Source organism: Cyberlindnera jadinii (genome assembly GCF_001661405.1).
Source record: "Cyberlindnera jadinii NRRL Y-1542 unplaced genomic scaffold CYBJAscaffold_5, whole genome shotgun sequence".
Lineage (NCBI taxonomy): Eukaryota > Fungi > Ascomycota > Saccharomycetes > Phaffomycetales > Wickerhamomycetaceae > Williopsis > Williopsis jadinii.
The window spans coordinates 241,154-266,929 of record NW_017963656.1 but is presented as its reverse complement, the minus strand read 5'-3'; the positions used below and the strand labels follow the sequence as shown (position 1 = coordinate 266,929).

Here is a 25,776-nt window from a genome sequence, read left to right as displayed (position 1 = left end):
ACCATAGCGGCAACCAATTCGAGACGAAATGTCATTCATTAAGGATTTCTTCTTCCCAGTGAAGACGTCTGATCCAACCGCCGAGGGTTCCAACGCAGGCGCCTCGAAGGATCCGATTGTGCAAGGGCTCTTCACTCCTCGTGTGCTATCACGCTACAACGGACACGATGATGAGCGTATATTCATTGCAGTGAAGGGGACGGTTTACGACTGCACACAGGGAAGACAGTTCTATGGGCCTAGCGGTCCATACTCCAACTTTGCTGGACACGATGCCTCGAGAGGGCTGGCGTTGAACTCGTTTGAGCTGGAGAACGTTCCTGACTGGGACCAACCGTTGGATAAGTTGGATGACTTACAGAAGGAGGATATTGAGGCGCTTGATGGATGGGAAGCCCACTTCCAGAAGAAGTACCCTGTGGTTGGTAAGCTGGTAGCCGAGAATCAAGCACAAGAGTGATATACGCATGTGATCTATATACCGGGCAAGACAGCTTCAAATGAAACGGTTATTTATTGTATACTCTAACGACCAAACTTCTTCAACTCCCAGTACCTCAATGGGGGGTAAACGATACCGCTGAACGCCATACTCAACCACATGCCCAAGTCACCACCCCATTCACCGAAATGGGCCGCAACAGGACCGATGTAGTAGACCTGGGCCATACCGACGACGGCACCGGCAACTCCACATAGGAACCCAACTATGGCTGCGAACCCGTGGGTAAGAGTACCGTAATCGTTCCATGCGCTCCAGTTGTAGTTTTGTCTCTTGCCTCTTAGTCCTAGCGGGACGTTGTTGTCCTTCTCTGATGAGTCCGTGGAGTCCTCGTGAGGGAACTCCTTGGTGAATAGAGACAGAAAGTACTTTCTGAAGATGACATTCTCCTCCAACAACATGATGAAGTACATAGAGATCCAATAACCAATCATTGGCAAGAAGTTGCCCAGGATTGTACTGAAATGATCACGGCCAACAAGAGCACAGACGAGGTACACCGCTGTGATGACGATGGCCCACAACCATCTTGGAATCTTAGCAAACCACACTCCAGAGAGCTGACAGGCAAAGGCAGCGGAGTATGTATTGACAATGTTGTTTGCAATCAATGAGAGTAAGAGAACAATCGTACAGAACTTGCCGAAGCCGTTCCAACGGGCAAATCCCTGGAGCAAGAGACCACCCATTCCATGCTTATCGTAAGCATTGGCATAGTCTGGTTCGGCCATTGCCAATGTAGATAGGATGAGACCTAGCACTCCAACAAAAGTCGAAGGAATGCCGATGCCAAAGAATGTAAGGCAGAACACTTCGTACGACTTTGTAGACTCTGGGAACAAGATGTAATAATCCGAAGTGATGGTACCCCAAGTTGCAGTGACAGAGTAAGCCAGTGCAAAGAAGGAAAGCCAGTTCCCCTTTATGGTCATTCTGTCAACTTCACTGTTGTCGAATTTAGATAGGTATGAATAACTGTTTGAGGAGCAAATGTACATGAGCATAAAAGAAGTCAGCACCGGGATGGCGATGAACTTCTCCACTCTGAGCAACTGCTTGATACCAAAGACAGACACCAGGAAACTGAGTATGGCTACGATGATGATGCCGATCCAGACAGGAACTTTGTCATCACTAACAGCAGCCAAGATCTGACCCCCAAGAACACAGTTGACGATACTCCAACCAACAACACCGACAAACCCAATCATGGCCACGAACTTGACAAACCACCATCCAAACAGATAACGAGCAGTGACCATCTGTCTACAACCACTCTTTGGACCCATAGTGGCACAGTAACCTGCAATCGCACAACCCAAGAGCATTGCGATCAACCCACAGAGACAAGCCTGCTTGAACTCCAATTCGAATACCGTTGCACTGAGCACAAACGTGGACATTGTAGACAACCCACCAGCAGCAGAGATCCAGAAACCAATCACTGAGACAAACAGACGAAGCTTGTTCGTAGAACGCTCGTAAGGTTGGATTCTCTCTATGCCTCGTTGTTCCACACCAAACCCATCAAGTCTCTTGGAGACGCTTTGCAGGAAAGCCCACGTCTTGATCTGGTGATGCGTAGAGCTCTCACGGTCAAATTCTTCGATCACGGTTTCCTTCTGCTTATCCATGTCACCTTGTCCTACTTCAAACGACAACTGTAAAAGATGAAGAGAAGATAACGTCCATAAACTGTGAGTCAAATCTTTTAATCACCGGGATATTTTTTTTTCTTTGTCCGACGTACCTCGATGCGTTTACGTGGGCGGCTAAACAAAAGACAAACTTTATCATATGGGCGGCTAATTCGGAGTCAAATAGATGGGTTTTTTGATTTTTAATTTGACTCGGGATTTCTTTCGCGAACGCGTTTTTTTTTTTGATCTCCGCGGGTTTCGTCTTAGACTTTGACGTCGAATGTGGTGAAGCATACAATCACTGGGTCATTTTACAGAGACAGAAAGAGAAAACGTGTTGTATCTGACCGCCCGCAATGTCATCAATTGAGCTAGACGATATAACTGTGAACAACCAGCATGTTCTCAAGGTGATAAACACAAACGTTCTTCCTACAGTCTATCCAGAGGAGTTCTATAAGGGCTCGCTAAATGGGTTCTCCAAGTTCGCCTACTATGGTGAAGTGCCCGTAGGCGCAATCAAAGCCAAGTTGATTGTACCACAGCACCACAAGGTGCCCACGAGTGTTTACATCGAATCTCTTGCAGTGCTTGAACCTTATAGACACAAGGGAATCGGTAAGAAGCTGGTTGAGTATGCCATTGAACAGGCAAAGACAAGCTATGTCCACGAGCTTACGCTTCACGTCTGGGTTAAACAACCAGAGGTTAAACAGTGGTATGAGAGATTGGGGTTTGAGGAGAAGGAGGTGATCCCTGGGTACTATAGTCAGCAGAAATTAGATCAACCAGATGCAATCCTGATGTCCTTAAAGGTTTAGATAATCATATATATTTTGAATCCGACAGGATCATAGTTTGAAATTGTAGAAATATCTACAGTGCGATACAACCATGTGCAACAAAAACGTTGAAGTATATCACATTGACCTATGGATTGTATGGCTTGTTTGGGTCGTATGGCTGTGAATAACTTGGTCTTGACCCAGTGCCCGTGGGATTTGCAAACTGATCGTACATTCCCGAATTGAAAGTGCTTGGTTCATTGTAGAAAGGGAACCTATTATCTTGTAAAATAGGTGGCTGAGGAACCGATACACGCGGGCCTTGAGAAGCGGTTGGGGCCTTCGGTGGTAGAGCAGGTCTATCGTTTGAAAATGGTTGTTGATATGGTTGTTGATATGGTTGTTGATAGGACTGTTGAAACGATTGTGCTGATGCCTGCTGCTGCGGTTGTGCATATTGTGGTTTATCATAAGATGGATAGGAAGGTTGAGCAGGTGGAGCATTGTTATATGATGGATACGATGGCTGAGCTGATGGATACTCCGGTGTTGATGGGACAGATGTTTGTAGGGAATAAGATGGCCTTTGCTGCTGGGAAGGGGGGATTGGTTGCTGATAGGACACTTGAGGTTGTGGTGGTTGATAAGAAGCCTGGGTTGGTGGTGTTTGGTAAGAAGTTTGAGATGGAGGTGTTTGATAGGAAACCTGAGAAGGTGCAACAGCATAGCTCTGAGAGGTTGTTGGTGTCGGTGGCGTAGCAAATGAACCCCTCGGACTTTGTGAAGATACACTCAGTTTGCTAAAACGATCCCTCAGCATATCTGGTGGTTGGGATGATTGTGACAGATTTCGCTGTCTCTGAGAGGCTTTATCGGCAAGAAACTTGTTAACATTTGCCTCAACATCTCTCACAAACTTCAACAGATTGTCATAAAAATCAATAGATTTTTGAAAGTTGACTTCATAGTCTTGGAATGAAGAGTATGATTTCTCGAAAGATGTAATCCTTTTAGCCCTCTCTGAAATTTCACTGTTGGATGAGATGATGGAATCATAGTTTGTCTTAATCTCTTTGATGAGTTGAGGTTGTTTGAATATGATTGATTCAAGACGGTTAGTTAAAGGCTCGAATTTTGTCAGCTCTTGAGCAAAGAGTTCCTTCTCCTCTTTATCATTAAGCTTCTTGTTGTTCAAAACTAAGATGTTGGAAATATCATCTTCTTGAATCGAGTTCTTCAAATCTTCGATAACTTTAGATCTTTCAGTTTTCATTGCATTCAACACTCTCAAGTTTGATTCAATTTTAGCAATGCTCTGCTTAACAGATTCAGAGGAGGAGGAGTCATCAAAGTCCAGCAAGCTAACATCGTTTTTCTCGTTGAAAAAGGAGGATTGCAAAGTGGAAGAGTTCCTCAATATCTTGAGATTTGGAATATCTTGTTTAATAGTTGCAAAAATCTGATCATCCAAGTTGGACGCCGCTAGAAGAGATTGTTTAGCGTTCATCAATTCGTCCCTTAAACCAGAGGCACTGGAATCCAGTTCGCCATCTAGGCGTGTTTCCAACTGTTTGATCAAACTTGTTATGGTATCCCTTTTGAAATTTATAGTGTTCATATTTTGCTCTGGGTCACTGAATTTGGAAGATGCCACCTTTTGAGACCAAGTAACTAGACGGTCATCCAATTTCTTGTTAACGCTATTCTTGAACTCCTGTAAAGAACCTGGTAGTCTCAAATATTCCAAGAATGAAGTTAGTTCAATATCACAAGTTTGGTTATTCTCAATTTGAGAGCGGAGCAGCTTGGCCTTTTCTTCAGAGTAATAACTGAGCTTTTCATGGACATTCATAGGGATGATCTTTTCAAATATATCTTCACCAATAATTTGTTCAATCTTCTGATCATTCAGGCTAATGGCCTTCGCAGCATCCAAGGGCTTGACCTCAATAGTTTCCTTTTGAGGGAGCAGATCATGATAGATCAAGTCATTTTCCTTGTTTAGCGTGGTACTCTTCTGCTCCGCCAAAGTGATGTATCCCTTCAAGTCGATGCCAATTGGATCTAAGCTTTTACAATCTGCCCATGATTCCAATGCCAACTTTGTAGACACAATTGCTTCACCAACCTTTGTCTCCTCAATGCTCAACGCATGTTCATAAAAAGCTAACCCTTCATAAAACTTTGCCTTGTACTGCAAGATGTTGGACCAAGAAGATTCACCAAACTCTTCTAAAGGTTCAAGCTTTTCCAACGCCGTGGAGTAGAACACCGAACAACTTTGGGCCATCTTTGAGAGCAAGCTAACTTTACCATTTTCATCCAATACTTTCAACAAGAATGATTCCTGAGCCTGTGCCAATTCCAACGGAACCAAGAATGCCATTGTCTTACCGCTCAGGTCCTCAGATGGGGCATGGAGGAAATTCTCACTGATAAACTTGAATACACCAGCAGCGTACTGGAAGTACTGGTAACCGTATTTGAACTCTTCCTCTTCTGTCTTTTCAGCACCCAACTGCGATAATACACAGCCTAGGTTATACAACACTGACGCCTTCTCAAAAGCCAACGAATGCTGAGAATGCGATTCTGAGGCGTCATACGAATCGTACCAGGTGAATTTAACACGAACACCATCGCCAATTGGCAACCTCAAGTCCAATAGCTCCAATTGCCCATAGTATTTATAATACATATCCTTCAACAGGGAGAGGTTGGTGTCTGAGTGATCCTTGACACATTCTCTGAGCTTCGAGAAGGTCGACACCTGCGATGATAAGTCTAAGGAGGTCCCGTACAGCGCTTTGAGATACGTCTTCAATGGCTGCGACCAATCCAAATTCTTGGTCGTTCTCAGCTTTGGTGATATGAAATTGTTCTTCGTCATTGCTTCCGTATTCAGCCGCCCCGTACAGTAACACAGCCGCCGTGGCAAGACTCAATTTGTTGTTGATGGTTGATAAACGAGCTTTGGGTCCTCGTTAAGATCAAAGCACACAAATCAACAAGCACAAAAGGCCCACTCTGGCTGCAACGCCCCCCATGGTACGAGCACCTTGGCCTCTGTGCGCGTCAGTGCTGCTTAACCATTTCCTGTCAAAGAAGGCTGAGGTGGTGGTACGCGCAACATCTCGGATAATTTCCCACGGTCTCTGTGGTTACATGTGCCATTTTATCGCCTGCATCTTCCGAGGAGACGTATAATCTCTTGGGTAATTACGGGTCTAATCAGAACTACTTTTTTTCTTTCTATTTTATAATACTCTCTTAACCCCTTAGATTATTAATATTGATTCAGTTGATTCAGCACCATTTGGATAGTTTGGAATATTTATACTTTCAGACTCCAGTTTCGTCTAGCAACCCCCGCTTTATCGTCTCTGTCTTAGATTGCTTACATCTACTTGTCGTACATTGACACAGTTCTTATCTCAATTCCAAGTGACGAACAAGGCCCCAAGTAACGAAAAACACATTCGATCTCACGCTGGAACAGTCTCCATACTATTGTCTACTCACGATATGTCTTTTGGTCTTCCATTTTCAATCCCATACCCTCTGGAGGCGCAGACTGGTTATTGGGATAAAGTGACATCCACAATCGACTGGTGCGAGGAGAACTACGTTGTCTCACCATACGTTGCAGAGGCTATGAACACGTTGTCCAACAGTGTCTTCATCCTTCTTGCTGTGTTTGCTGTTTATTCTTCGGTGAAGAACAAACATGAGATTCGATTCGCCATCATAAGTCTTGGATTCATGCTTGTCGGTGTCGGGAGTTGGCTATTCCATATGACTTTGAAGTACGAGTTCCAGCTTCTGGATGAACTACCTATGATCTATGCCACATGTGTTCCGATGTGGTCTATATTCAGCGAAGGCCGTGACTCGACAACTTCAGTGGTTATCTTGCTAACGGTTATTTTCTCTGCGAATTTGCTGACAGCAATATACATGTACTTTAAGGACCCAACTATCCATCAAGTTGCATATGCCATCATGAACGTCATCATTGTGTTGAAGAGTTACCTCCTTACCGAGGAGAACGTCCATGACGAGAGGGCGAAGAAGAACCTCTTCAGAACCATGGGCCTTGGAATCGCAATATTCCTCAGTGGCTACTTCTTGTGGAACATGGATGTACATTTCTGCGATAGTTGGATTGACTTGAGAAGATTTTTAGGCATGCCATATGGATTTTTCTTTGAATTACACAGCTGGTGGCACATATTGACTGGAACAGGTGTCTATTTCTATGTTGTTTACTTGGAATACCTGAGACTTTTCCTCATTGGCAAACAAGACCAGTACGAGTTCATCAACCATTTTGGGTTCTTACCGGAGATCGTGCTGAAGAAGGAGAAGCAAAGCTGAAAGCCACCAAGATCTCAGGACAAGCTACCAGTGGAATTCTAACCTGAAGAATGACCTTGAGACCCTCTGTGTCTGTACAGCAGTAGCCTAGCTCCCCTCTCTCTACAGTCACGCTTATTTTTATATTGTTATGTCGTTTGCGTCGACCAGATCATATACCAATACACGCACATGCTTGGAATCATCCTTCTATGCACATCCCCCCAGCTAAACAGAAAACCCTTGTACAAGCTACGGCGGAGAAGGCTAGCAGAAAGGGGACACAACGAGCCAAGCTCAGTCGCATGCAACTATCCATACATTCTCGAGGACTCCACGATAGCGATTGGAAGCACAGGAAGGGAGTTGAAGCTTTTAGACCATACCGTTACACAATTGGCTAAGGCATAGGCGTTCGGCTGATATCACTTCACTGTGTGTGTGTGTGTGGCGTGCTACACAAAACGTGTACAGTCCCAATACACACACCATCATTAGCAACTGAGCTGTGGTGGATGTCTCTTCTCCACTAATTTTATGTATCGCTTTAATTATTTTGATACTCCGTCTCCTCCTCAACCGCTACGCAACACACCCCAACAGGCATCGGAGTTAGAGCCAGAACCACATAATTGTTTACTTTTCTATGAGGGCGTGTGTTTTTCCTTGTTTAATGCCCGCGGTGATCTTCTTGAACAAGGCCCCGTAGCCCCCAAACTCTGGGAAATGGTCCCACGGCCAAGTGTGCAGATGGGACATATGGCGGTGGATCCACGCAGATCTGTTGCCCAGTGCTAAAAACCGGTTCTTCATGTTGCGCGTACCGCGCGTAGGCTGATTGAGCCCGCGGATAATTCCCTGTGCGTCTCTCTCTTTTGTACGCTTGCTGTGTGCTGTGTGGCACGCACTGCCTACGGAATCGTGATTCCGTACCACACTTCGTTCCAGCGCCGGTCGACTGGTGCAGTGGTGAACCAGTACTGCGGCCACCTCTCTCCCTCTGTGAGCAGTCGGCAGACGACGACACAAGTTTCTCCTATGGAAACCGTACTGTTGCTGTAGTTGCACACATCCTGCTTGTGTGTTACATGTCTCCATGTATATTTATGTTTTGCAGCTGGGCTCCAAAGACATCGACAGAACACCCAGCACCGCGAGATGGCAACCGTCCCACACACTTTCTAATTTTACACCCGTCCCACATCCAAACACCTCTTCCCCTGTGCCCCTCTGCCCCGTCCTCCGCTGTTAAGAACACCTCCAATTCCAAGAAAAACCAAAACATCTCACCGCCCTGAAGCCGGCTTTTTCCACCGTGTTGTGTTGTTGTGTGTCCTCTTTTGACAGCGCGGTTTGCTGCCCGATTAAGGGTTCCGCACTTGTCTTTTGATCCTCGGTCTAAACAGGACAGAAAATACGCATCGGGCGTTTAATTGGTCGACAACAACGTCGAACTTTGCGCATCACAGCTCACTTTGAAACTTTTCTTAGTATGCACCGGCTGTTTGGAAGTGCTTGGGCTGTTTTGGTATAACGTGTGTGTGTGTTTAAAGCCCTATGCCTTGTTTCTTTTTGGCCCCATCTTTGTAGAACCAATAAATTGTGTGTACTTTTGTCACTTCCCCTTTCTCTGTTTCCTCGTGACGGGCCCCATCCTGAACGGTTGTTGATACCTTTGAGCTGCTGTTTATCGTCCGTACGCACGAGTTATGGGACTACTAGGACCTTCGAAGGAAGAGGAGGACGCTCTCAGACAAGCCGCCGCTGCCCAGCAGGAGCGCCAGCACGGTGCTGGTAGATCGGCGATGACACACAGCATCTCGTCAAGCTCAGGACTGTCTACAGCGACGTCTGATTACGAGTCTGCTGTGTCGCACGTTAGTACTGACGCTGAGGACGCTGCTAGTGTTGATGCGCAGGCAAACGACACCACCATCGGCCACAGCGACGATACACAGTCGATATCGACTCTACAGAACAAAACACAAGCCCAGGACGTGGCGGCTTCCACCGTGGGGAGCCCTTCCAACGGCGGTAAGGAACAGGGGGCTACTACAGTTGCAACTGAACAAGGCAACGAGGGACAACAGGCTACCAGCTCCAACACACAACAAGCGCCTGGGTTGTTTGCCAGCTCACAGCAGAGTGCAAACTCCGGCTCTGACACTGAGAGCGTAACGTCAGAGGTCTCTGAGACCTCCAGCATTGCGAAGTTTGAGCCCGATGCTGCCCAAGAGCCTGTGAACCTGGTGCACACACTGTCCCGAGTAAGAACAATCGAGTCCCTGACTGATAAGAGATCCATCTATGGGCCTCCTGTCCAGGAGTTTGACCCTGAAATCACCGCCTCTGAAGGATTTGACCTTGCGCTTCAGCGTACGATCACGAGAAAGTCGCTGTTGGAAGGCAAGCCGATTCCTGAGGAGGAGGAGGGTGTCAATCCCAGGGAAATGGACTGGGACTCTCCTGATGATAAGGACAATCCTAAGAATTGGTCGAACACCAAGAGATGGGCTATCACAATGATTACTGCGTCGATATGTCTGGAAGTGACGTTTGGCTCTTCCCTATACGTGTGTGGTTTGCCTAGTCTGATGGCTGAAATGGGGATCTCGCAAACGTTGGGACTTTCCGGTTTGACCTTTTATCTTCTTGGGTTGGCGTTTGGTCCAGCATTGAGTGCTCCAATGTCAGAGTTGTTTGGCAGAAGAATCGTTTACATCTCTTCGTTGCCAATCTCTATGCTTTTCACCATGGGTGTTGGTCTCTCTTCACACATTAGAAGCGTTCTCGTGCTGAGATTCTTTGCAGGCTTCTTTGCATCTCCTGCAATGGCTGTTGCCGGTGGTACAATTGCTGATATCTGGGAGTTCGAAAACATGGGCATTGCAATGGCCGGATTCTGTCTCGCTCCGTTTATGGGCCCTGTGCTGGGTCCAGTCATTGGTGGCTTTGTTGCGGAGAACAAAGGCTGGAAATGGACCATGTGGGTTAATATCATGTTTGCAGGTGGTATCCTAGGCCCTGTGCTATTGACACCAGAGACCTACAAACCAGTTATCTTGAAGAAAAGGGCCATCAAGAGGGGCTTGAAGATAGCCAAGCCACAAGGTACCTTGTGGGATTTCATCAAGATCATCTTCTTTATCACTCTGATGACACCAGTGAAGATGCTTTTTGTTGAACCAATCGTCATGGTTTGGTCCATCTACATCGCCTTTGTCTTCTCCGTGCTCTTCGGTTTCTTCGAGGCATATCCAGTGATCTTCAGAGGTGTTTATGGTATGAGCTTGGGAGTATCTGGTCTGACCTTCCTAGGTATTCTCGTCGGATTTGTCCTCGGTACTGCCCTTTACATCTACATTGACCGTTTCATCTGGTTTAAGAAGAACCCTGACGGTACTCGTGGTAAAAGAGATGAACAGGGTAAACTCATCGTAGATCCTCCAGAGACTCGTCTGTTGCTAGCAAAGATTGGTGCTGTTGCTCTACCAGCTGCTTTGTTTTGGCTGGGATGGTCCTCAAAAACAAGCGTACACTGGATCTGCCCTGTTATTGCAGGTGTACCATTCGGATTCGGCCTTGTTCTCATCTTCTTTTGCACTATGATTTACTTCTCAATGTCGTACCCACCTCTTTCGTTGGCTTCTGCTTTGGCTGCAAACAATTTACTTCGTTATGTGTTGGCGTCGGTCTTCCCGTTGTTCACCGTGCAGATGTATGAACGTCTTCACATCGACTGGGCTTCTTCATTATTCGCCTTCATTGCTGTTGGTATGCTTCCTGTGCCATGGGTTATTGAGAGATGGGGTCCAGCTCTTAGACTGCGTTCTCAATACGGTTATGCTGCTATGATGAAGAAACAAGAGGAGGAGAACGAAAAGTTGGCTGCAAAGATGGACCAGGAGGAACCATCTGGCTCAAGTTTCGAGGCTTAAACACTCTTTTCTTTATATATGATACCAAAGCTTTGTGAAAAGTGACACCACAGGCTATTTCTTCTTCCTACGTTCCCTTATATCAAAAGGTTGGAGTTTCTTTTAAAGATACGGATTCTTTCATTTACGGCATTTCTCTTTTAATATTGTTGATTTATTTATAGAAATGAATAATGTGATTTCATAGTGTAAAGCAATGATGTACACACTTTGAGAATCCTGCTGGAACTTCCTGAACAACTCTTTGGAATGTACTGTTCCTTCCTGTTGGCTTTAGCACTTGGTTCTGAGACATTTGTCAAATGTCTTACAAGGAAACCGAGGCAAGTTATAACTCGATGGTTTGTTGACACACTTGAGCCATACGTTCGTGTCTGAACTATTAGAAACAGCCGAGTGATATCCGTTTGAAGAACTGTATCACGGAAAATGATTCCCCATAAGTACACAGTTGAAGGAGAATCGACTGATACTCCAGAACAGCCACACCTTCTGAGACAACACCTGTGCCGTAAAAGAACAAAGATACCATTAATCAAGACAAAGAGACTACGTTCAGATCGATGTTATAGACGTCAATTGACATACAAGAAACCAGGCTATTGAACAATGTTGAAAATCTCTTCAAAATCATCGTACATCGCCTTAACCCGAACTTTGTCCTTTGAGATCTTGAAGCATTTGAACAGCACTCCACCAAAGTTGATTCTCTTCAAGTTTGGCAAGGCATCCAAAAGCCTTTGAACATCTTTTCTTAGACCATGGGTAATCAGTTTGGTCAATTTTAAGAAGTCCTCTTCTGGAATAACAGCGTATTTCGAATAAACGTTTGGCACAAACTTATGGTAATCAAGCGATGACTGAACAGTGTTCACCTGTTTCAAAGGGATGCGGTTCTTCAACTCACGAATCATGTAGTTGAACAAGATACGGTACGAGTCCGGATTATCGTTAAGTTTGTTGTAACTTGTCACGGCTTGTGGTTGGTTATATCTCCATTCAGTTTGGAACCTTCCTTTGAAATCCTTGAAGGCAGTACGTCTTGAGTACTCCTTGAACAACTGACGACCTTCGCAACAGCAGTTGCATAAACACGAATCCAAGAAGTTCAAAAAGTTGACATTTTCATCTCTTGAAAGGTCTGATATATTGTTGTAGACTGCCCAGTTGTAGAAATAGTCCGGCATAACCAACAGTTCAAGCTTCTTGAAGGAATGGACAATATTTGTGTACATCAACTTTCTTATCTTCAAGATGCTTTCATTGATGGGTAGTTTCAAGGAGTCCTGGACTTCTTGGGCACTGGTCTTTTCAAAGATTGGCATGTATGGGAAATCGTTGAGGTTGATGAAGAAGAACTCCAAGTTCTCGCCTAGTTTTTCCAAGAAGTTAGCATTACAAAGGATAGAATCCCATTGAGTGTTGACGTTGTAGTTTGAACTTGGAGGCAAACTGATGAGAGATAACTTCTTCAAATTCGAATGATCATTGGATAAAAGCTCCTCGAACCAATCAGTCATGAACTGCATGATACAATAGTTGCACTGGACTCTTTCATGACATTTCAACTTCAACTCTAAGGCCTCAACTCTTGAGAGGTCAATAACTGAGTTCAACTTGTGGAAACTAAGACGAGACTCTTGGTTACGGTCGTCAACTTTATGGATGTTTGCAATGGATAGCGTTGTAATGTTTCCGAGACGTTGATAAGTATCGGAATTACGGAACCTGTAGGCCTCTTTGAGGAACTGATCAAATGCATAAGGAGTGTGTAGCTTCAACGTTGTTAGTCTTTGCAAAGTATCCCAGCCTGCCAGTGTCAATTGGAACTTAGCATTCCGTTGGAATTCGTGCTCGAGGGCAAACGACACGTCCTTCGCTGAAACCGGTAACCTGTTGATGTCGTTCAAGTCAAGCAGCTGGAAGTTTGTCAAATGTAGGAGATCTCTACGAATGAGATCCTCCATATTTTCCGACTCATGGTAGTAATCGGTATATTTGTTATAGTTGTGTTTGATCAAATGAGCTCTGTTGTAGTTCAACAACGAATCAAACTTCTTCAGGTTGTTGTAATCCAAGTTCTGCAACACATCCAAGTTGTTGTTCTGAGTCAAGAAGATGTCGTACAACGCAGCATAGATGTTCTCATCGAGGGAGTCATAACTGGAGTGGTTTGAGGAAGTGTCAATGACAATCTCGTTCACGAGTGGGACGAGCTCGTCATTGGCACAGAGCGATGCAAGGAACTTGGGATAGTTTTTCGAGTCAACCAGCGTATACTTACCATCGTAGTGTTTACAACGGTCGCTGATGTTGTCAACCAGGATGACATGCGAGTACAATCTCTTGTTCACCATCCTGTTGAAGAACCGACATGTCTGACTCCAGTTGATCAAGTCAGACTGCGATTCCACACAATCCGAGATGAAGTCGATGACATGGTAGGGCAAGTTCTCGAAGTTGTTCTCAAACTCCTCAGACACCGTCCTCTTACGCTTCAGCTTCGATAACTTGAGCTTCTGGTTGAGTTCAAACTGCTTGTTGAACAGATTCCAGTCTATTGGTAATGACTTTGGCAGCGAAGTCGGGTGATGAGACCTTGGTGTGGAGGTCATGTTACGGAATGCGCTTGTTGAGGTGGTCTTGTAGGTTTGAGCTGTTGATCTGAACCCCCTCGGCAATTCCATGTCAACGTCATCAAGGAACTCGGAGTTGATGAAGGAGTAGCTCAGATCCTTTGTGGATCCAGCAAGCTGATCGGCGAAGATAAAGCTGGACTTTGGCGTCGGGGCCGCTGAAGGAGCCCTGGAGCCCGGGACTGAAGGCACAAGCTCGGACCCAATTTGTAATGACGAAGATGACATTATGTTAGTGGAGGGTCGAGCCAATGTGTGTCTATGCGTGTGAGTGTATAAAAATCAAAGTGCACAATTCAATTGCCAATTTGTCTCCTTTTGTCTTTTGGGACTTTGAATGTTTGCTGAAATGAAAGGCAAATAATGATGCTTCTTTTTCTGTTCAAAAGAGGTGTGCCCCAGACTTTTAAGGGTTTTATTTTGTGGCACGTACACACTGCAGACAAGGCGCATGGTCACAATCCTTGCGGCGCCCGCTCAGGTTAATTAGGTGAACTTGAACCTTTTTTCAGACATATCGTGGCGCTGATCAGTGATCATGGCTAGATTTAAAAGTAGTTTGTCTGTCAACAGATTGTTCGTGTCTACATAATCGCAACACGATGATCGTGAGAATAATCTATAAAAATCACAATATGGGGAAGAAAAACACAACAACAAAACTCAAATACGGTAGCAGCTAATAATCCAATGATACCTTGATGCAATACGTTGTAAGAAATGGGAGACTGATACTCAACACAGGATACTGGATGATATAAGTGAGCGCCAGTTGGTCCATTTGACTCCAACTGCCTTCCAATGGGGTATAGAATGCGGTCAAGTAGATCAAACTCGTAGCATTTGGCAGACACCACACAATGGTTGATACAAACCTCAAGATATCATCATCATCAAACCAACCATAACGCGCAAAACCTGCAATAATGGCGGTTCCGATGATAGGCAGGATAACGAGCCTTAGTCCAGTAATCATCAGAGGAGTTCTCAGAACTTTCCATGACAGTTGTGACACTTCCAGCCTTGCGAGTGTAGCACCAAGGATCAAAAGACCTAGTGGAACACACGCCTGGGCCACGTATTCTGTGAAGTCGACTATGAAAGATAGAGGGGGTAAACCATCTGGAGCGTTTGGAAGATGCGCTTGGTTTGTAGAGACAAACAGAGCCTTCACCCAGGGAATCATGGATACAACCATAGATAGCACGAGTGATATGGATACCGGCCTACGCCAGTTATCCACAGAGAACCAAAACAACGACTTGATTTTACCCTTCCATTTGTTCCCGGCTGGTTCCATATGGGTAGGCACAAGTACTAATTCAGTATTCACTGCTGGGACGGCATGGACATCGTCACCGATATCAGCAGCCTGTGAGTATTCGTTGATAATATCATGGACGTTTTGAGAGCGGCATTTCCTTAACGAGAGGTTAGAAACCTTCGATGCCACTCTCTGTATGCTTGCTGTTGGCACTAACGGTCTAACAATGTTATCTATCTGGTTTTGGTTCTCCTCATCGCCACTGGTGTAGGAGTCAACATCGTTAAGATCTTCTTCTTGGATAGACTTGGAGCAAGATATGTTATTCACATCCTTTTCAGAGTGATTCAAGATTTTCTTTGTTGGGTCATGCTTCTTCTGTTGATCAATGTCATAGCCAATCAGTTTAAAGAGACCCAGGTTGAATTGGAACAGAATTTGTACAGCTGTAAATATACAAATATAAGCAACACCCTTTTCACCTTGAGCCTCCGTGAACACAGCACCCGTGCTGAAGGTTTGTAGATACGCGATTGGCAAGTCACTAATGTTTGGCATCAACGCAACGCTTAGACACCCACCTAACCAGTACATTGGTTTGCCCAAGAAATAACACCCCAGTCCGCCAATACCACCAATAAGAGTCATCAAGATGTAGAGGAGACAGATGATACCAATCTGTTTAATGTCACTGTTCTGTAAATTGCTCACAACTTTTGTGAAGACAAGACACGGGAATATAAAAGAGATGATGATATCACTCAAGTTCCTCGAGGTTTCTACGGTCAACATATTCTTGTTTCCGAGTATGAACCCACTTGCAATGATGAGGTAGATTTTGAAGATGGGCTTGACAGCCGTGTATATGATGGTCCCCAGGGACAACGACTCCGACATTCTCGTTTTCTAATGTGGGTGACCACTTTGTCTAGTCGTGGTGATTATCTCTTTCCTGGTTACCCCTTTGTTGATGAGTAATATGCCGACTTGAAAAATTTTAACAATGTTGACTAGACAACCCTTAAACTGATCACAGGATCAGTTAAGTGATATCCTGTGACCTTTTGCTTCATGATTGTTCTCAAGTTCAAAAAAAGGAAAAAAAACCAAAGAATAGTTAAAATCTCCGGTGGCGGTAATTGTGGAGGCATATACATTTTTGGTGGAGGTAAGAGTGGCTTTTTGGTACAGTGTATGGAGATTCCATCAACACTGGATTGTACTGGACAATACGACATGTGAATGAAGAACTCTAGGTGCGGTTGGAAACCAAACTTCTGATCTGAAGAAGCCTCGCGAGTCCTCACCAGCCACATACTTAGTGACAGACGCTATGTGTTTCAGTAATGCAACTGAATCTTATTAGTTCACGCTAAGCGGGACACAAAAGGGCTCCAAGTGACTACACAACCTGGGACATTAGCTGGAGATTAGGACTACAGAAACATTGCGGAAGAACCAACCGAAGTCGGAAGAAATGTTGGGCCATCAACCATAGACTGATCGTGGCTGTGAGTGACTGATGATGGTGTGCTGCCGATAACCGAGATTTCAGATATAATCGGTTGTTGTAATGGGATTAATCAGCGTGGAACCCGGCGAGTCAAGCAAAGAGGTTTTAACCGCTAAAACATCCTTCCCACAGCACAGGTTACTAAGTGTGTGTTTCAAAATGGATGGGGGCTAATATCACAAGCTCTTCCCCTCTCTAATTCTCAATGTCTCACACAACCACGGTGTGGGTCCCCGCGAAAAGTAACGGAAGCAAGACTAATCTTTTCCCGTGGAGAGAGAAATTTACCAAAAGAGAAATATAACGAAGACATCCGTACACTGAGTATCAGAACATGCTCGGTAACGCCTACACCTCTGAAAGCCGGAGTTTGGAAGGGTGTGTTCAGGTGTTGAGTCTTTTAACATATATCCCAGTAAAGGCCAAACCCTCTCATTGCTTAAGGAGTACTTGGTTGGAAATATAGACTATACCGAAACGTTTTTTGTTTCTTTTTTAATGGCAGATGGTTGTTTTTATTCACAGAGATTGAGCTACAAGCAACCTCTCGAGCATACGCGCCGCTACCTGATTTTTTAATAAGCGATTTCTTTACAACGAGCTACAGAGTGGAGAGATCTACAGTTGATATACCAGGTTAAAGAACGACTGCCGAAAGTGATACTCCACCACAATTGGACAATTTCGCACGGGAAACAGCCGAATGCCCCCACCATATTGGAGAGCAATTCTCAGATCCACAGCGGATTTATCTTCTTTCTTTCATCTTTATCCTTGCGCGACCAATGTGCATTTGACCGTTGAGGAGGAGGGGTCAAGAAGATGCTACGGTTTACATATCGCTGAAGGTCCAGAGAATTGCAAGTTGCTAATTCCATGAACTCACGGACGTAGGCTAGACTCGGGTGAAATCTTTGGAGATCAAGATCTTTCAATCGAGACCTTGTAAGCTTCTTTTAAAGAACTCCACAACTAAACAGAGGATCAAAGGCTCCCAGTTAGCCTGTCAAACAACCTCTTCTTTCGGTAACTAGACGTAAGGCTACATTGTTGTCGGTACAACTGTAAATTGTGTTCTTTCCACGTCGTTGCCACTTGACAGACGTCCAATTGGAAAAAGACTGAGAGCGGAACAGATGCAGGAAGGACTAAAGAAGGCCGAAATTAGCTTGGACAGTTGGTGGCTTCACTACTGTCATACCCCTGAGAACCACCACTGCAATGGTGTTTAATTTTTAAAAAGGAAGGTGTGTCGGATGCCAGAGTCTGGGAGAGGGGGAGAGTTATAACGTGAGAGGCTTTGATTGTCTTTCCTTGGCTGCCCCTCTCTCGACATGGAGTGCTCTGGACTGTTAACAAAGTTGTATACGCTGCCTAGGCCCATGTTCTTTTAAAGCCGACTACTGGGACGATGCTGATCCAGTCCCTTTCCCAATTTCAAGGACGTAGGTACACTTGTGTAAACAGGATCTGAATAAGACAGACCAAACTCACGTTCGTGCGTGGGTACGTACACATATAGGCACGACCATATCCCACCAAGTAGCCTAGTGTGAACATTACGTGAACCTAAACAGGTCCTTTGAGAGTATTGCCCGAGGAATGATTATCCTTGTTGTTTAAAAATTCCCCTCCCCCACATGATAGGGAAACCATTACAGATTGAGGGGTTTGTCCTAAAGGAAAATCTTCGTCCTGAAAATTGGCGGATGCATTACCAAAGTTTGGCACAAAACCGGACAATTCGACAGGAGAAAATTCTACAGCCTTGAAGGCAGAATCCAAGAAAAAGCAAGAAAAAACACCATGAACGGCTGAACCTTAAATGTGCGGAAAACACAAATACCCATACAGAAGACCCAGGAGTCCGAGACCGGATGCGTCGTCGTTTTGTCAGTGGGGTTCATTTTTTCATCCCTCTGATCATCTTCTTGCTTCGACTGTAGACACACACACTAAAGCTTATCCCATTAACAGCAAAAGACATTTCTTGACATTCTTTCAGTATAAATACATTACTTTGGAACCAGTTTATAGTTTATCCGAAGCTGTCTGTCAACCACACATTTTTTTGAGTTTCACTTGAATGTCCTGTCCGAGTCATTAAAGAACAGTACCTCACTCACCTAAAAAAGTCAGTTGATCACCAATTAAGGACATGCCACCACAGCGTCGTTACATTTGCTCATTCTGTGCCCGTGCATTTTCAAGATCTGAGCATAGGGCCCGCCATGAACGTTCCCACACAAAGGAAAAACCATTTGGCTGTGATCAGTGCGACTCTGCCTTTGTGCGGAGGGACTTATTGCAGAGACACACAAGAACTGTGCATGCAAAGGACAAGAAGAAGGCCGTGAGACCATCACCACAACCCAGCGCTAGATGCGCACCAATAAGCTCGCCATCAGAATCAAGTCCTCCACAGCCACAGAGATCGTGCACACCACCACAAGCAGCGCCTTCACCAGCCGTGACCACCATGAAAGTGGCTCCATCACCGTGCTCCGAGGTGTCGGAGTCGTTACCCTCGTCGCCTGTAACTGTTGATGGCTCAGTTCTCTATAGATTCAACGACCAGACAACCGTGTCGCTGCTCACGCTGTCCCAGAAGTTCAACAGAGTACAGGACATTGAGCTGAACTCAAAGGTGTCATCACTGTTTCTGGTTTGGGGAACGTTATCGAATTTGACTCTTCCAGTGATCCAATCATCACAGATGATTGCTCTTAATGAGGAGTCAAGCCTGTTGTATGCGCTCTTAGCGTGTGGTGCTGCTGATTCAAATCAGTTCGAAGACTGTCTGAAGCTGCTGAACAAGTCGTGGTTGTTGGTACTGAAGGCTGGGAATGATCCCTCTGCTATCATCCAGAGCCTGACGCTCATCTCCTATATTTATCTCAACAACTACTATGTGCTAAAGAAGAAGAGCATGCTATCACAGTTTGATCTTGTGCCTATTGAAATTGTACTTGAGTACCTTGATACAACCACAACGAGGGTGTTGGAGCTTAACGCACCCCCATTGTTTAACTATTGGCACATATTCATCATACTAGCCAATTTCACACTGAGCTACAATAAACCCCCTGCAAAAGTTCATCAACAGTTCTTGACGAAAACACTTCCAGGTGAGAACTGTACCCTATTGGAGGCCTTCGATACGTTGACGCGTTTGCCTTCTGTTCCAACTGGAGACAGCATTACAGCAGATTGTGTGCTCATGGGACTGTCCAACGAACTTCAGGCTTCCAGATTCAACGACAAGTTTTCGTTTGAGTCGAAACCATTTCTTCACAATGCAATTATAATGGCCAATAGAGCATTCACACAGATCAACGCTGAGACTGGTGATGAAACCTCAATTCTTAACAACCTGATAACAGTATCAAAGCGCAACTTGCTGATGAACTGTCCGCTTAGATTTCAAGATTTGATATCGGAATACGTTGTTGTTCCAAAGAGTCGTCATCACTGGAACTTGCTAAGAGTGACACTGAAGGAGTTCACTTATCAATATAATACTTCTAATTTGCAACAGTTCCTACAGGCTGGTACTGAGGAGGATGTTGCGACTTGTTGTCTTGAGTACATGTCTTCTTTGAAGATCAGCTCTGTCAACAACAATTTGGGTCTTATATCCCATCCCTTATTATTTATTGGATTCATATCAAATGCTAACCTGCACTCTGATTTTGACTCCCTATTGAATTTGCCAACTAATTACACCTGGTCTGTTGTGGAAACGCACCTTTGCCTACTGAAGATATTCACGAACTTGAACAGTCACGTTGAGTTTATGACCAATCCAATAATTCAATCTATTGTTTACTTGATTTATGAAATGGGTTCCTCTTCAACGCATGATGTTCAAAACGAGATCGCCAAAATGCTTGAAGGTTCTGTCACTAGAGTATCTCCTCAATTTATCGAGTTTATCACAAGGAACTTGCATCAGTGTTTGAGATCTTGGATATCTTACTCATATACTGGTTTGAGTAAACATCAAATACTCGATGGAATTGATCAAATGATTGGCCATCTCTCACCAGAACAATCACCAATACAGAGTGGTAGAAACTCCCCTGGTGGAAGTCGTTATATTTATCCATCGCCAACCACAGCTCCATTGATACCATCATTACAACCACCGATGAGTCAACAACCAGCAACAGCTGCTAATGTTGGCTATTCATCACAACCAAGAATCACACTTCCACCAATCAACATTGCATCGGCTTCTTCACAGAAGGGTATTTCATTGCCGTTGCCCTTCATGCACGAGCAAAGTTATAGATACAGATCTTTCTAGTTGTATTGACAGTTATGAGTTGCACATGAGACTACGATACATATTATATAATGGTTATTAATTTATAAAGCTATATTTATTGACATAAATTTTAATCCAGATGAATACTAGGGACCTCATCATGAACTTCTTCAAGCTCTGGTTCAGCTTGTGGAGTATTGGATTGCTCTTCAATAACAGTTGCAAACAGTTCACCCAAGATTGAGCGATTGAGCGATAATCTACTAATGAAGTCATTTGGCAAGAACCCCATGTTAGAGAATCTTACGATCTTCAATGTGAATAGGGCCAAATCACGCTCAAGTTCCCATGCGACTGCATCATCAGTGGCCTCAACACTGTTATAATCAATGCCTTCATCATCCTCTCTTTCAAGAACTTCACCAAGTAAACTTGCATATTTGGATTCTTTGATCAAGAATATATCTTTGAGGCTAGCAATAGTAGTATCTCGAGGCTTCAAAGATTCAAGTTCAAGATCTTTAAAGCGAGAAGTGTGAGAAAGGTTGTCTTTTCCTGACTGAATGTAGTTTTCAAAGAAGTTCTTCAGAAGAACGTACAGGTCAATGACCAAGAATGAAAGATCAGTGCGGAAGGTAAGTGGTGAGGAGCGTTCAGTGATTAGTTCACACTCATCAAAAAGAATACCAGGCAGTGGTTTCAGTTCTTCTTCGATATCATACATCTCATTGGACTGTAGTAAGTTGTTTAGTTTCCACGAGACAGAAGAGAGTATGACCTTAGAGAGGGATATAACCATTTGTTGAAGTGATGAGCTTTCAGCGAGCCCCATGTCCGGCAGTACACTAAACAGCTTATCCTTCAATTCAGCAAAATATGGAAGAGCATCAGATATATCGAAAGAAGTCCCAAGGACTAACAATTTGGAGATAAAGTCATCCTCGATCTGTGCTGCTGTAGTCTGTGAGATGATGAAATCATCAGCTTGTACCAACTTATGGCATCCCAAGATCAATTCATTCGTCAAGTCTTTGAAGACAGACTTCGTATCAATCACACAAACAAGGTCTGAGTTGTTGGGGATTGTCTTAAACAAGTTAATATATTTACTTTGAGATGATCCAACAAAATTTGACTTGAAATGCTTAGCAATTGCCTGGAATGTACTTTTATAGACTTGGGATTTGTTCAGATTCTCCAGGAACTGTGGATTGAACAAACCAAAGATCTGAAGAAAGACACCAAACTCTTCTTCACTTTGTTCTGCAATTTTCAAGATATCTTCTAACTTAGATGAAACATCAACACAATCCTCATCCGAACCCTTACTCTTCAACAGTTTTGCGAGAGAGCCATTCAACAGAGACAGTAAGATAACTCGCTTCGCCAAATCAAGCTTGAGAATATCACGCAGGGTCTCACTTAGTTTATCACATGAAGAGATATCTAGCGTATAATATTCAATCAAGTCGGACCAAGGATTGGTGTATCTTTTCGTAGACACAATGATATCGGCTAAGACAATGAATGGGTTCCCTTCTGGTTGATCCTCTCTTTGATAGCTTTCTTCCAACAATTTTAGCAAAGCATTGTACTTGATCAACTTTCGCAGATCATGCGTGAATTTGTCTTGGTCTTGCTCTATGGTTATTTCATAAGTTTCTATGATATCGCTTGTACGATCCGTTTCAACTTGCGAAACAAAAGTAGCCACTAGTGATTTGGTTTTGGAGTCTTCGCTAGTGAAGAGCAACGAGGTAATTTTGTGAATACTTTCTTCCTCCAAGTACCCAATCTTGTTGATTTCAGTTAGCAATATAATGGCGTTGTTCTTCACATTATTATCAACGTCGTAAAAGGCCATCTCAACAATACGACCTTTAAATCTCTCGACAAATTGTCTCAATCCGGCGACGATTGAATTGTGCTTGAGCAATTTGACCAATGTTTTCAACACCTGGATTCTCACACTTGAATTGGAATCTGAGAGAATCCAACCGAGGTATTTAAGATATGTCACTTTGTAGAAGAGCTCAGGATATAAGATCATCCATTCTCCAAGAGAGTTCATCGCCTCAATACGAATATGATGGTCCACATCCTTGAAACGGTGGATAAAACTTGTGTTGACAATATCCTGAATGAAGTTCTCGAGCAAAATCGACTGATTTGTATAAGTTTCCACGTTCTCCTCGATCTGGGAGACTCTCTTTTTAATCGTCGCAGTCTGCTTCTTACCCTTTTCCACAAGAAGTTGGTGCTTCAAGTCCTCAAGAGAAGTGTTATTCTTCTTTGCAGTTTTGCACAAAGTGGTTTCAATAGTGAATAGAGCCAAAGTTGAGATATATCTCAACGATCTTATGGTCGATACTGAGAACGATGAGAGCCAGATCAGCAGATCTTCCATCAAATTGGTATCATCTGGTTCCTCAACATCTTCATCTTCCTCTGCAATCACAATGTTGCTGTATAAAACACCACTCTCGTCCGCAGTTTGAATGAGGTTACTGATAAAGTGTTGGAAGTTCTTCAACAGATGCTTATACTCCGGCTTCTTTGACAAGAGATAAAACTCATGAACCTTCTGACGTTTGAAGAATGTTTGGATCTCACCAACAGTTTCAGAGGCACTTTCGTTGTTCGCAACATCATGTTCTTCTATCTTGGTGAAACATCCAACAGCATTCAGCATCATATTAACCAAATCCTTTTTGGCCAAATCCTTATCGTTCTTGTACTGGTCAACCCACTCGTTGGCAAGTTCCGCAACCGAAGCATCGGCATCAACTAGAGCCTGGAACATATAGTGCTCTTCAAACTTCTCACGGAGCTCTTTATAGCCATCAGTCTTCTCACCATGTTTTGGTTTCTTTCTCTGGGACGAACTGGATGTACCTTTCCGCCTCTTCCTCAACGAAAATCCCTTCTTCTCCTCCTCTTCTTCATAGTATTCGCCATCTTCATCTTGGTATTCGTCACCTTCGATATCTTCATCAACAACCACTTGCTGGGAAGATTTGATCTCCTGAATACGCTTAGAGCGACGGATAGGCTCGACAACTGTCATCATAACCCTGGCCACAGTCTGCTGCTATGTGTTATCCCGGTGTTGCTGATGCTTTGTTTTGTAGAAGAATATGAGCGACGCGTCACGAAAGTATAGCAAAAGTTCGCGTTCGGGTTTTCGCGTCGCACATTTCCGCGAACTTGTTTTATGATTTTATATTTGTTTACTTTTCGTCACTTTTCATGGTTACCACGGTTACTCGGGTTGGTTTATTCGTTATCCTACGATGTTTGGGATTCTTCACCGAATGCTCCAAATTAAGAGAGAATTGATCTCTGTTGCTGATTTCAGTTCACTTGACAGAGAGTATGGACACATGAAACTCAGTAAAATGCATTTAATTAGTGAATTGAGGGCACTGGACTGGGGTCTGACACTGTATTGCATCGTCTAGTGTTTCCCTTTTGGGAGGGAACAATGGGTACACCAAACATCAACAACACCGCTCTAAACTAACAATACGAGGTCAATGGGTTCTTCTGGGGGTTGCAATTGGTTGGTATTGATCATGTATGAAGTCTATGGCCTGTGATTGTCACTATTTGTTATGCCTCCAATGAAGACTAATGGGATTTGAATCTCTCTATCATTTGAGCTATGTTCATACCATTCAGTGGGGACCAAAAATCACTGATCGTTAAGTAGCGATATGCATCAAGGACTCTGACTGGGTGCATGTTGAAGTACTTGCATATCACCGTTTGTTTCATGACTGATCGCCTACATATATAAAACACTGAATATTCCCCATCTCAAACCAATATCTTTCGACGTGATGTGAGATATCAAACATCATGAATCCCCTTGTTTTATACTCTCTCATTGCCACTGTGGTGTTGGCTTCTCCGCTGAAGGTCCAGCTCCAGAAAAGGTCCTCTTTCGGCTCAGGTAATGTCGAGTCCACGAATGGATTTCTCTCATACGATGGTGAAATAGAGCTCGGTACTCCTGCTCAGACGTTGGTTGTCCTTTTTGATACAGGATCATTTAACTTAATCACTACAATGAGATCACATTGTTCTGAGACCGACTGTGATTATTACGGTGCGTACGATCCGGCTGATTCTACCACTTCGACAAATACCACAGATGAGTACAGCATCTACTACTCAGATGGGACTCGTGGTACAGGTTACTACTATAGGGATCACTTACAAGTGTCTGGCCTGGCAATTGACGACTTCTTGTTTGCCTCTGGTTCAGTGGATGACTACTCCAATATAGCTGGACTTGGCTATATCAACGACAGTACCCGTTCCGTGTTGCCATACGTCTTGCAAAGAAATGGTCTTATTCAAAGAAGTCTCTTTTCCGTCTTCTCAGATTCGACAACATCAACTGGTGCAATTATCTTTGGAGGCTTGGATTCTGGAAAATACACAGGAACTCTAGAGACTGTTCCAGTTATTGGAACACAGGGTTGGAATATCTATGTCTCTGGAATAGCTTCAGAATGTGGCTTCTCAAACCAGAATTCATTCATAGTCAATATTGACACAGGATCACAAGTCAGTCTCTTACCTTCGTCGTTATACCATCAGATAAACCAACTCTTTGGAGGATCATTGACATCTGATATGGTATACCCGTACGGCATGGAAACATATCTGTTCAAATGTTCCCGTGCAAAGCCTTTAACCATCAACTTCTCAGGAAAAACCATTCAATTAGCTCCACAGACCTTCATATTACCTGCAGTTAACTCCAGTGGCTATGAACTGATGGACTCAGATGGTGATCGTTTATGTGCCACTTCCTTCATGCCAACTGATTCCTCCCCTACTATAGGTGCAGATCTTCTACAG

At 44.0% G+C, this 25,776-nt stretch overlaps 11 protein-coding genes across 11 annotated transcripts; 6 read left to right on the top strand and 5 right to left on the bottom strand.

Moving 5' to 3' along the window:
* Nucleotides 1–28: 28 nt before the first annotated feature.
* On the top strand, nt 29–442 carry DAP1 (Dap1p; the record flags this gene model as incomplete). The annotated part of the gene is made up of 1 exon (XM_020212202.1): nt 29–442. A coding segment is annotated over one exon (414 nt), but the record flags the coding sequence as incomplete, so codon positions are not given.
* An 83-nt stretch (nt 443–525) lies between these two features.
* On the bottom strand, nt 526–2,136 carry TPN1 (Tpn1p; the record flags this gene model as incomplete). Its single annotated transcript, XM_020212651.1, has 1 exon — nt 526–2,136. The coding sequence occupies one exon, from the start codon at nt 2,134–2,136 to the stop codon at nt 526–528; it is 1,611 nt and encodes a 536-aa protein (XP_020070929.1).
* Nucleotides 2,137–2,397: 261 nt separating this feature from the next.
* NAT5 (peptide alpha-N-acetyltransferase subunit NAT5) lies at nt 2,398–3,017 on the top strand. Its single transcript, XM_020217942.1, has one exon. The coding sequence runs from the start codon at nt 2,499–2,501 to the stop codon at nt 2,961–2,963; it is 465 nt and encodes a 154-aa protein (XP_020070928.1). The 5' UTR covers nt 2,398–2,498; the 3' UTR covers nt 2,964–3,017.
* Nucleotides 2,657–5,889, bottom strand: BRO1 (Bro1p). The gene is given in 2 exon segments (XM_020214849.1): nt 2,657–3,311; nt 3,324–5,889. 2 exon segments carry the CDS (start codon nt 5,815–5,817, stop codon nt 3,073–3,075), a joined length of 2,733 nt encoding a protein of 910 aa, XP_020070927.1. The 5' UTR covers nt 5,818–5,889; the 3' UTR covers nt 2,657–3,072.
* Nucleotides 5,890–6,452: 563 nt separating this feature from the next.
* CYBJADRAFT_172657 (ceramidase) lies at nt 6,453–7,304 on the top strand (the record flags this gene model as incomplete). Its single annotated transcript, XM_020216371.1, has 1 exon — nt 6,453–7,304. One exon carries the CDS (start codon nt 6,453–6,455, stop codon nt 7,302–7,304), a length of 852 nt encoding a protein of 283 aa, XP_020070926.1.
* Nucleotides 7,305–8,992: 1,688 nt separating this feature from the next.
* On the top strand, nt 8,993–11,221 carry CYBJADRAFT_126418 (MFS transporter; the record flags this gene model as incomplete). The annotated part of the gene is made up of 3 exons (XM_020212645.1): nt 8,993–9,071; nt 9,117–9,295; nt 9,566–11,221. The coding sequence occupies 3 exons, from the start codon at nt 8,993–8,995 to the stop codon at nt 11,219–11,221; spliced, it is 1,914 nt and encodes a 637-aa protein (XP_020070925.1).
* A 119-nt stretch (nt 11,222–11,340) lies between these two features.
* On the bottom strand, nt 11,341–14,201 carry CYBJADRAFT_167299 (uncharacterized protein). The gene has a single exon (XM_020214848.1). It carries the CDS (start codon nt 14,083–14,085, stop codon nt 11,821–11,823), a length of 2,265 nt encoding a protein of 754 aa, XP_020070924.1. The 5' UTR covers nt 14,086–14,201; the 3' UTR covers nt 11,341–11,820.
* Nucleotides 14,202–14,455: 254 nt separating this feature from the next.
* On the bottom strand, nt 14,456–16,326 carry CYBJADRAFT_167298 (auxin efflux carrier). The gene has a single exon (XM_020214847.1). The coding sequence runs from the start codon at nt 16,016–16,018 to the stop codon at nt 14,537–14,539; it is 1,482 nt and encodes a 493-aa protein (XP_020070923.1). The 5' UTR covers nt 16,019–16,326; the 3' UTR covers nt 14,456–14,536.
* Nucleotides 16,327–18,810: 2,484 nt separating this feature from the next.
* Nucleotides 18,811–18,969, top strand: CYBJADRAFT_110680 (C2H2-type zinc finger protein; the record flags this gene model as incomplete). The annotated part of the gene is made up of 1 exon (XM_020212080.1): nt 18,811–18,969. A coding segment is annotated over one exon (159 nt), but the record flags the coding sequence as incomplete, so codon positions are not given.
* Nucleotides 18,970–20,996: 2,027 nt separating this feature from the next.
* IRR1 (cohesin subunit IRR1) lies at nt 20,997–24,019 on the bottom strand. The gene has a single exon (XM_020214846.1). The coding sequence runs from the start codon at nt 23,969–23,971 to the stop codon at nt 21,035–21,037; it is 2,937 nt and encodes a 978-aa protein (XP_020070921.1). The 5' UTR covers nt 23,972–24,019; the 3' UTR covers nt 20,997–21,034.
* A 956-nt stretch (nt 24,020–24,975) lies between these two features.
* CYBJADRAFT_126522 (acid protease) lies at nt 24,976–25,587 on the top strand (the record flags this gene model as incomplete). The annotated part of the gene is made up of 1 exon (XM_020212652.1): nt 24,976–25,587. A coding segment is annotated over one exon (612 nt), but the record flags the coding sequence as incomplete, so codon positions are not given.
* Between the last annotated feature and the right edge of the window lie 189 nt (nt 25,588–25,776).